This window comes from Orbicella faveolata, unplaced genomic scaffold (genome assembly GCF_042242905.1).
Source record: "Orbicella faveolata isolate gen_17 unplaced genomic scaffold, um_ofav_v1 contig_34, whole genome shotgun sequence".
Classification (NCBI taxonomy): Eukaryota; Metazoa; Cnidaria; class Anthozoa; order Scleractinia; family Merulinidae; genus Orbicella; species Orbicella faveolata.
In genome coordinates, this window is record NW_028301563.1 from 744030 (window position 1) to 755000 (window position 10971).

General features: G+C 49.6%; 4 protein-coding genes and 1 pseudogene across 4 annotated transcripts in view; 1 reads left to right on the plus strand and 4 right to left on the minus strand.

Annotated features, from left to right (window-relative positions):
- The window catches only part of LOC110043793 (uncharacterized), a 198503-nt gene that overhangs the window by 111692 nt on the left and 75840 nt on the right, over window positions 1–10971 (minus strand). The window lies entirely within an intron of this gene.
- LOC149104209 (uncharacterized) lies at window positions 1270–3339 on the plus strand. The gene has a single exon (XM_089271085.1). The coding sequence runs from the start codon at window positions 1477–1479 to the stop codon at window positions 3337–3339; it is 1863 nt and encodes a 620-aa protein (XP_089127211.1). The 5' UTR covers window positions 1270–1476.
- Window positions 3628–4764, minus strand: LOC149104210 (uncharacterized). The gene has a single exon (XM_089271089.1). It carries the CDS (start codon window positions 4751–4753, stop codon window positions 4328–4330), a length of 426 nt encoding a protein of 141 aa, XP_089127215.1. The 5' UTR covers window positions 4754–4764; the 3' UTR covers window positions 3628–4327.
- LOC149104211 (uncharacterized) lies at window positions 6083–8688 on the minus strand. The gene has a single exon (XM_089271489.1). It carries the CDS (start codon window positions 8404–8406, stop codon window positions 7156–7158), a length of 1251 nt encoding a protein of 416 aa, XP_089127615.1. The 5' UTR covers window positions 8407–8688; the 3' UTR covers window positions 6083–7155.
- The window catches only part of LOC149104212 (uncharacterized), a 1928-nt pseudogene continuing 573 nt past the window's right edge, over window positions 9617–10971 (minus strand).

Sequence of the window (10971 nt, forward strand, 5' to 3'; positions counted from 1 at the left end):
AAGACCGAATACAAAGTGGGTGTTTGAAAGTTTTTTCAACGTTGTCCTGAAGGTTGTGATTGACAGGCAGCCTTTGGTGGGAACAGGACCTTTGCCTGACTGGCTGCGCAACCTTGCCCATAGCTGGGCGATGGTGGCATTGGACACGTATAAAGACAACCTGTGCCTATAGCGTTGCATCGCCGTGCACCAAGGTGCTCTACCCCACCGAAGCACAAAAGCAGCTCGAAGTCTCGCCCAGAGTTTCTACAAACTCAAAACCATACCGACCAACTTCAGAAAAATGTCTCTAGATGAGTCGGACAAGGTGGAAGCCCATCTGAATCAGGGCACCGCTGTCTCATCTTGGCTCGGAATACGTGACTACGAGCCGGAGCGTTTAGAAGATGGTGAAGTGGTATGGCATCTCAGAAGAAACGTGAATCCCAATCTGAAAAACGTTCTGGCAATCGGAATTTACGAAGGGCACGCTTTCCTAATAAAAGACATCACAAAGCTAGCGAAAACTTATGAATGCACGCATTGCCGTCAGAGATTCACAAAAGTTTGCAATCTCCAACGCCATTTCCAAACCTGCAGTGCAGGAAAAACGGTAATCTTTTGCCCGGGTGAAAAAGTCGAAGCCCCACAGACAGCTTTAGAGAAAGTGATGTACCCAAATAGCACAGCATCCAGACAAGCGCTGCTGTGGCTGGAGCGAGAAGCGAAGAAACGGGGTATCCACATTCATCACGCAATGTGCGGGCGTGGTGGTGAGAGATGGCTTCCGCGAGAAGGTGGAAAATGAAGAGCTCTCCTGTTGATGGGTACAACCACGAAACGAGGACGGTGTTCCAATACCACGGCTGCCCCGTCCACGGATGCCCAAAATGTTACCCGCGCTATCGAGAACAAATGATTCTCAATAACGGTAAAACCCCTGAACAACTGTACCAAGCCACCATGAACCGTACAGCGTTTCTGCGGAAGATCGGCTACAAAGTAATCGAGGCATGGTCTTGCGAAGTTGGGCATCTTAAGGGGGAACTTCCGAGGAAGGAAACGAAAACTTACCCGCATGCGGAATTGTACGATTTCGAGTCCTATGGTGATAAAAACTATCGGAAAGAGCCGACAGGAGCGTTAACGATAGAGAACGCTCACGTGCCAATTTCGGTGAGCGTTGGCGACAGTCTTGAAAGAGAGCCCACCCACATCTGCAAAAGAGACCCCGCGGAGTTGGTCCGCAAGTTTATGAAAGAGCTGGAGAGACGCGGAAAAAACATCCAGGACCGGGTGCGAGCGGAGTTTGTGCCAGAGGACATGCACCTGCTGCCAAAAGAGTAGCAGCAAAAAATCTATGAATAGTGCAACCAGGTTCCTCTCGTTGGGTTCAACTCAGGCAGCTATGACCTGAATCTGATCAAAAACCACTTCGCCAGCACTCTTGCTGAAATATCAAAAAAGGTCAGAGTGGCGAAAAAGGGGAACAAAACCATGTTCTTGCTCACGTGGGGAGCCCATTTCCTCGATATCATCAACTACCTTGGCCCGGGGACGAGCTACGACAAATGGGTGAAAGCCTACGGATGCAAGGCAGTAAAATTCTGGTTCCCCTACGAATGGTTTGACACCCCCGAAAAGCTTGATTTCCCTGGGCTCCCAAAATACGAGGACTGGTATTCGAAGCTAAAGGGTGAATACGTTCTCACGCGGGATGAATGGGAGGGATACCAGCGAATGTTCAAAGAAAAGGGCATGCGTACCTTCGCAGACTGGCTGCGTTACTACAACAATCTCGATGTAGCGCCCGGCCTTGAGGCTCTGGAAAAGATGAGAAACTTCTACACCGAGAAGGGAATCGACATTCTGAAAGACGCTGTCAGTATCCCAGGCGTGAGTTTACATTACTTGCTCCGGGGAGCGGTTGAGCGGGGCGCAGATCTTTACAGCCCGGGCAAAGAAGCGTATGAGATGTTGAAAGAAGCTGTTGTCGGGGGGCCGAGCCTGGTTTTCACAAGGTACCACGAAGCTGGCGTAACGAGGATAAGGTCTCATCAAATATCAGAACCGCGTCTTTGCAAAAAAATCGTAGGTTTAGACGTCAACGCCCTCTATCTTTCGACCATGCTCAGAGAAATGCCTTGCGGGAAGGAAAGGGTCAAGCACTACAAAGGCCAGTTCCAAGCGGAGGCGGCCAGTGTACTAACGCACAGGCTCATACAAGGAAGCTGGTTTCGATTTGCCGAGGTCGACATCGAGATTCCAGAGCGCTTGCGGCCAAAGTTTGAGGAGATGTGTCCTTTCTTTTACAACAAACAGGTTCCCGCCAAATCTGTGCCGAAACATATGGCTGGTTACTTGGCAAGAACGGGCAGACAGCGCGGAGACGGAAAAAAGCTTGTGGGGGCGCTGTCTGCAGAACGGATGCTGGTGTACGCCCCTCTGCTGCTGTGGTACGTGAACCATGGGGCGGTAGTCACGAAGGTTTACAGAACAATCGACTACAAACCGGCCAAGATCTTTCCCTGGTTCGTGGAGCAGGTGACGGAGGCGCGCCGGACAGGAGACGCGGACAAAAGCGAGGCGCTGCTCGCTGAAGTGTTCAAACTGCTGGGAAACAGCGAGTACGGGAAGCTGATTGAAGCTTTGGAGCGGCAAACAAACGTGATTTACACCAAAGACGAGAAGGTGGTCGACAGAGCCTTGCGGAGCGTGTATTTCTCTGATCTTGAAGAGGTCGGGCAGGCGTATGAGTTGGAAAGCCGGAAGCCCCTGGTCACAATCAGAAGGCCTTTTCAGATTGGAATCGCTGTCTACCAGCTGGCGAAGCTGCGGATGTTGGAATTCTACTACGACTTTCTCGACAAGTATGTCGACAGAAGAGATTTTGAGCTGATCCAGATGGACACGGACAGCAACTACATTGCAATCTCCGGCGAGCGGCTCGAAGACATTGTCCGGCCAGAGCTGAAGCAAGAATTCGAGGCGGAAAAAAATCAGTGGCTGGCTTGGGACAAGTGGAGCGGCCGAACCCCAGGCCTCTTCAAACTTGAGTTCGAGGGCAGCAAGATGATCGCGCTCTGCTCGAAGTGCTATTACGCCGACGAAGGAGAGTGTGGTGAAAAAAATAAGGTAAGCTGCAAAGGGATGTCGAAGAAGCAAAACGAGATCACGTGGCAGCGTTCTAAGGCAGCGTTGGAAGGCAGTAAAGATATGGGAACCAACAGAGGTTTCAGGATGCGGGATGGGCAGATGGTCACTTACGAGCAGCAGAAGCTGGGGCTGAGCGCTTATTACGACAAGCGGTGGGTGCTGCCTGATGGGATACATACCGAACCAATCGAATTTGACCTTTAGTTCACGTCAGCCGGAGGAAGAGTAGTGTTTGGAGGAACAACCAGCCGTTCTTCAAGCACAAAGCCGCGCTTGGGACCGTCGCGCAAATAGTAGAGAACGGGTTGATCCGGTTTGGTAAAAGATCTTTCAATGCTGTAAACTTTCAAAGACCAGATTGGATCCGTGGCTTACACCGCCTTCAAGCTCGCCGGGCTGGTAGAGATAACGAACTTGGACAAGAGAGGGGAGTATTTTTTCGCTTTTTCCAACATGCCTTGAATAAGGTGTCGATGGCCTTGCATAAACAGCTTTTTCTTTGATGGCAACGGCGGGTTTCTTGCCGATAAGGCTTGTGACCTCGTTGTTCAAAGCCGAAACAACTTCTGGAAGTCTTTTCACCCAGGCAGTGGACCGCTGCCCCTCAGGGAGTCGCATTTCCACGGCGTACTGGTGTCCAAACAAGCGCTCAGCCAGGGTGCGGTTGAAAAGTTCAACAATTGCCTGGTCGCGGTGAATGTCAACGCGCCCGCGCCATATATATGTTTTGTGCTTTTCCATCTCTTTTGTGACAGGGTTCAGCATTTCAGGCCATTTCAGAGGCGCGCGCTTGTAAATTTTCTGAAAAGCCTGGGCGAACTCATCAGAATTTTTCGAAGTCAGGGGTTCTGTCTCTTTGTAGCGGCTGGCCACGTCGACAACGGTCAGCGCGTATTTTAAAACTTTGCGGCCGCGGGACAGTTTGTCGTGCGGCAGAAAAAGAAGGTCCGCCTGGTGGACCGCGTTGGGTGTGGGAACGTCGAATTTCGGCCGAGGAATTCGCCTCAGCGCGGGGAGAAATATCTGCCAGAGCGCTTGCCTGATCAGCCACGTTTTTGCGGCTTCTTCAGGTACCTTGGCAGCTTCGGCTAATTTTTGGATCGCGGCGATACCTTTCCAGTAGCCCCCAGGGCCGTAGTATATCTTTGCGAGTTTGGCGTCCATAGCGTATAAGAAAGGAGTTAAAAAAAGTTTAAAGGAACCGGAAGGCTGCGTAGCCCAGAGCGAGCGCCCCAGCGCCCACGAACATGAGTTCACCATTTTTCTGCTGCTCACTCGGCTGATAGAAATCTGAGAACTTGGGCTCTTTGGGGGGTATCATTCGTTTGTCAGGATGCGCCTGGTTGTAGAGTTTGAAGACATAGTCAGTGTTGGTGAAGTTCTGCTTGGCCTCCGCCTTTATTTGCACGTTGGTCGCAATCCAGTCGAGAAGTTTAGTGCGGTCGCGCGTGTATTTGGCGTAAGCAGCATTGTAAGCCTCGAGAGCTTTGTCATGGCGCTTTTTTTCTCCAAGTGCAGCTTTGTCGCCCCCGCCGGGCGCCCTCGCCAGATAATTGCCTCCGATAAAAGCGGCGGCGTTCACCACAGCCCCACCAACCATAATCGCGATGCTTGCCATGATGTTATATACCAGCGTCTTTTTTTTTAAATCATTAATTTCAGACGCTGTCGGGGAGGACTTTTTGGTCCTCGAGGTACTGTTTGAGCGCAATGCTGCCCGCCATGACGGCGGTGAACTTCACGTAATTCATCGCACTGCTGCTGGGATCAGAAGTGAAATTCTCTTTTACAACCTTTTTTGCGGCCCAGCCGATGCCAGCGGCTAAGCCAGTGAGAGTAGCGACCTCCATGATTGTCTTAACAAGCTTGTTGTCGGACATGATAGCGGTTGATATAAGTAAAAACAAAAGTTTAAAACAAATTTATATGTCTATTCTTCTTCTTCTTCTTCTTCTGTCCTTTTCTTCTCTTCTAGTCTTTTCATCTCTTCTTGTATTCTTCTTTCCTCTTTTTCTATTCTTCTTCTTCTTGTTTCTTTCTCTCTTTCTTTCATTCTTCTTTCCTTTTCTTCTTCGGCCGTTTCACACACCATTAACTTGAGAAAATGGGAGACTCTTTCATAAACCTTTTTGTTGAAGTCGTACCGTACAATCCCTATGCCAAGAATTGCAAACGAAGAGACGAAATTATACGGAACGTCAACTTTCGGCATAGTGATATACTTTACACTCGTAAGTTTAAATCATTTTTTTTTAACCTTTTGGCTGTGTCGCGCGAGCAGGTTCTGTATCAACACGCGCGGGCTCAGGTGCGGGCTCAGGTGATTTTTTTTTTGGCGAATACGGCCTTGAGCTCTTCACGTTTGTAATAAATCCCGACCAGTGAAACGGCTATGCTGGCAACAGCAAGCCATTGGGTGGTGCTGAGGCCACTAATTTTTTCTCCGCTGCACTTTGGGCTTTCGCCTTCTGTAGTCGGGGCTGGTTCAGGAGCAGCCGTGGTGGCTTTCGCCTTGTTGCTTGCCATATAAGCCTCAGCTGCTTTCTTCTGTTGTTCCCGTACCAGCCGCGTTCTTTCAGCAACCATTTTTCCAGCGGCCACAAGCTTGGGGTTTTTTACGCGAGTAGTTGGAGTTGTTGCAGTCGGAGTTGTCGCTTGCTGTGTGATATCCGCGGTAGGTGCTACCTGGGTCTCGCCCTGCGTATGCACCGTGACGGCAGGTGCGCTCTCGGATTGTTCGGTAGACATTCTGAAACAAATGCGTATGCTTAGCGAATATAATAATGCTTGGAGAAATGCTTGGAGCAATGCTTGGAGTAATGCTCAGAGTTTGTGCAATCACTCAGCGGGCGTTGAGGATTGCTCTTCCAATTTTGCTTCGTCCCTTCTCTCCAAATGCGAGTTAAAATCAATATGTTTCGTGGTGATTAACACCGCGTTGGCCGCAGCAAGAAACCGGCCGCACTTCAAAGCAAGGTTGCCCGCCAGATTGGAGAGCTCTTTGTTCAAGATGTAGTAGAGTTCTTTTTGGTAAGCGTCGATGTCTTTAATTTTGACGGTCATTCCGACCGCTTTGGATACAAGAAAAATGAAGCTGTCGATCAGGCTTTCTGTTGTCTTTGAGCCCACGTACGTCTCGTAGCGTTTGGTGTATTTCTCGACCTCTTTGTCGCTCAGGAGCTTCACCTGCTCGTGGGTTAACTGCACTCCTATGGCCTCTTTGGCTTTGCCTGTGGACACCAGCACGGCCAGCTGCTCGCGAAGAGCAGGAATGTCAGGTCCGGGGGAGGTTGGCAGTATACCTCCGGCTGGTCCACTCGGCTCGGGCTCGGTTTGAAGAAGGTTCATAACTTCTACTAACGCGGCCTCTTCTCCAGCCATTGTGCAAGGCTATATATACAGCTTTCATTTTTTTATTCAAAATAACTTTACCCCGTAGGGGTGGCGAAGCGCGAACACGAGATAAGAGAACTTTCGCTCTTTCAGCTTTGAAACCAGACCTTTATACTCATCCTGAGAGAGTTCGCCGGCGTAATCATCAAAGATGGCTTTCGTGGTCTTGGCCGAGGGGGTGTAAAAGAGAACGATCGTCGCCACGTTCTCCCGGAAGGAAGCTGTTATGCCGGTCATCTTCTGGGTCAGCACCCAAACGCTGATCCCCATATGTCGAGCGGAAAAGGCGAGATTCACCACCTCGCCTGTACGCCCTTTCACATCTTTTGAGGCTGCGCAGTCATCGAGTATTATGAGCGTGTTGTGCCTTCGAAAAGCCATCTCACGAGCTTCAACCACTTTTCCACGTCGTGCTGCTCGCATACTATCACATCCATTCTTGGATCGTTTTCACCAATTCGGTAGTAGGTCTTGTTGTGTGCGAATGTCGGGCAGATGAGAACGATGTAGTTGAACTTTCCGCGGAAAGGGCCGTAGAGCTGGTCCACCACAAACCTTGATTTGCCTGAATTCGTCGGCCCCACAATGAGAGCGTTGAAGGGTATCTTGCTTGGGTCCATGTTCATATTAAAACTGTACAGATTCTAGCTGTCTGTCCATAATGTTGAACTGGTAGTCGGAGATAACGAATACGTGGTATTTCACGTCGCCTGAGCCTTTGGCGCTCCGCTCAATTTCCAGCTGGACGCCGTCTGTACTGTTCACAATACGTGTACCGCTGCCTTGCATTTCTTGGTCCGCCATGGAGCGCATGTCAATCACAAGGCCGAACTTATCATCGGTGTAAAACTTTGTCATGTTCATGTGCTCCGTTTCATTTTTTTCTTTCACAAACAGGTTGCAGGCCTCTTCCCACATGTCCTTACCTTCGATGCCGTTGTTGTAAAGCATGTTGGGCACGCCGTTGACCGTGACGCTGACTTTCGTCAGATCGGGGAAGATGAATTTTTCTGAATCTCTGTCGCCCGCAGTATACGGCTCTACAAACAGGAGGAGGAGGGCTTTTAGTGACCTTCTTTGGGCGTTAACTTTGACGTTGATCCTCTTGTCAGTGTCTTTTTTGAAAGATCCCTCTTTGTCGTGCATCACGTGGTCGTAAGTGAACTCTTTACCGCTGGAGTAAACGCTCCGCGCCTCGTCTGCCAGAGTCTTGCTGCGGATCATTTTGTACTCGAGCTGGATGTTTTTCAGCTTGTATTTCAGCTGGGTTGTGTCGGAGCCTTTGACCACGTGTATAGCTTCGGCAAGTTTCAAATCGAACGTGAGGTCGTTGTAAAGGGCCTGGGGGTAGAAAACGCCGTGGTTGGTTAAGATCTGGTGGTCGAGCCTGATCCTGTATTTTTTTCCGTATACCTCGTCCAGCTTGTTTTCAGCGTTGACGCCCGAGGTTTTCTTGTCACCCGCGTCTGAGCGGATCTTGCATAGATCTTCGCTCTGAATCCCTTCGAGGATCCTGTTGTCTTGCTCTTCCTGCGAAAGAAAAAGGTCTTCGAAAGTTTTGTATATGTCGTACCCAACCGTGTCTTGCAGGATAGTGCCTGTAAACTTCACGACCATCCTGTCAACGAGCGCCCGCGTGACGTTTTGGACAAGGAAGTTGTTGGCGTGCCCTCCAGCAAGGTCGATGTCAAAGACAAGCGCTAGCGAGCTCGGCACCAGAACCTCGTTCTCGTTCAGCTTGGGCACGGAAACATACAGCGTATTGCCGGGGCTGGCTTCAGAGGGGGTAAAGGTGATTCGATTGACCTCGCGCTTGGCCTGCATGGCGTGTAACGTCTTTTCGTTGTAACTTGGGCGAAGGTTCTCTGAGACCGCCATTGTATTAATACGTTGGCGATTATTTTCTAATTAAAAAAAATAGGCTTGAAATATATCGCTATGGCGGAAGGCGGTGGCGAGTTTGGTTACGAAGACCCGGACCTTGACAATCTGCTTGACCAAGATGATGATGACACTTATGAGGAACAAGAGGTTGACAAAACCCAGTCTTTTCAGCCAGGCGCGGCGTCCACTCCTTACCATCGCGTGGAGACAATGGAAATGAAAACGTCGCAACACGAGCAGACAGGCCTGCCTGAAAGCTATGTAAGAGTTACGGACGAAGAGCTTCGAAGAAGGCTGGATAATTTGAAAAACCCGGCCATGGGAGTCCTGGGTGATTCGGGAATCCCTCTTGTCGCCCACGATTTACGACAAGAAGAAATCGAAAGAGTCAGAAAATTTATCAAAGCTCGGTACCCCAACGCCAAAGTCGGCAATCTGGTCATCAGATTCTCCGATAAAAACCAGATAGTGGTTCTTGGCCCGAAGCAAGGTGAGACCAAAATTGTTTTAGACGATGGGAGCGGTTTCCGGAAAGACTTCTTAAGCAAGACATTCGTCAAAAAAATTCTGGGAGATAGCGCTGAAGAAATTATCCGCAAAAACACTGCTTCGATTCGAGAAAAGCAAAAAGAATTCGAGGAATCAAGAAAGCAAAAGGCACTCGCAGAACAAAGATTGCTTGAACAAAATGAATTGGTAATGTCTCTTAATGAGCGGTTAAATAAAGAAAAAGCCAAGATTGATAAACTCAAAGACCTGCCAGAATATGAAGAAGAAATAAAAAGGAAGAAAAAACTGACAAATAATCTAGAAAAAGATTTAAAAGAAGCGATAAAAGAAAGAAAAGAACGTGAAACAAAATTAAAAAAACTGGGTGGTCAAGATGAAAAGAACGCCCGCCTTGAAGCAAGTATTGCGGAAGAGATAAAGAACAGAAATGCGATGGAAGAAAGGCTGAACAGCACAAAGCCTTTGGATGATCTAAAAGAACAGGAAAGCGAGCTGCAGCGCCAAAACGAGGAAGACCAGGCAATCATCCAAGATGAGAATGCCTCGCCCTCCGACAAGGAAGCCGCAAGAGAGAGAGTGGAAGAAAGAAACGAAGAGCTCGCGCGTTTGCAAACTGAGATTGCGGAAAGGGAAAGGACGCGGCCTCTCTCGGAAAGGGTCAAAGAGATCTTCCAAAAATATGGCGTGACGGCCACTGCTATTCTTCTAGCCGCGGGGGTCACAATAGGGGTTGTCGTCGGTTCAATCACAAACGCTTTGAAAGCCACCGGCAAAGCTTTGGGGAAAGGCCTAAAAGATATAGACGCAAAACTTGCTTCTATTCTGCCCGGGCTGATTGGCTCGATTGTGAGCTTTCTATTCAAAGCCGCCGGCCAAGCCGTCGGGTTTCTAGCCGAGCACACCTGGCTGCTTATTCTCGCCGCGGTGGCGTTTTTATTCGAAGAATATCTTAAGAAGCAGCGTTAACTTACCGCCAAGCCATGAACAGCAACGCCGATAATCCAACTGCACCGACAATTACCGCTGTTTTGTTTATTTCATGTTGCGATGTTTTATCTGGAGCCTCGGGCTCTATTTTTTGCGCTTGCTGAGTTTCGGCCGAAGCTGATCTCCTTGATTCGTCTGTTGCGGCTACGTGTATCGGGTTGGACGGGTTGCTGTTGGGAGGGTTAATCTTTGACGGGCCGCCTGCCATGAGTTTGAGCCCAGCTTTTTTTTGTGTCTGGATTTACCTCGTTGTTCACTCCCAGTTTCATCCCGGAGACCGCCTGTTTCAGATTGTTGTTGTAACCAACCGTGCTTGCGGTGTTGATTATCATTTGTGCGGGCATGAGCCAGGCCATGGGGGCTACAGCGAGATTGAGCCTCACCTTCGCTTGATCCACCGCGAGCTGGTACCTTTGCACGCTCTTGGCCAAGTCGGGCTGTCTGATCGCGTCTTCCATCAGCACCAGGAACTCGCTTTGGGCTTCTTTCGCCCTGCCACCAGAACCGAGAATGCTGCTGCGGACGTTGACTTGCACGCCCAGGGTGCAGTAAACGAAAGTCTCGATTGACTGGTTGATTCTCGACAACCCCACCTGCGTCAAACCGGATGCTGTGTTTGGCGCGAACCAGTCATACTGGGGCACGGCATCAGGTTCAATGAAAGAAAGGAGATTTCCTTTACTTGCCGCACCGCCTTCATCACTGAATTTATAGAACCCTCCTGGATAAGCGGTTCCTGTTTTCATGGACCCGTGCCCTGTCACGCCAATGTATACACTTCCCAAGCCGTGGTTTTTCCCTTGTGTGAAGCGAAAATCGCTCGAGGGGTCTATGCCGAAGTCGCCGCATATCCTTTTGTACGAAGCAACGTCATAACGATTATTCATTTGGTTGAAAGTCGGCTCTTCGGGCAAAGCGCTTATGCTCTGAATACCTCCTAGCTGGTACAAAATGCGCCTGACCGTGAAATACACGTGGAAGATATAGAAAGCTCTTATCTGCGGGGGGAGATTCATCCCGTTGTCAAAGATTTCGCGAGAAACCCCACACCCCTGTGTCGCG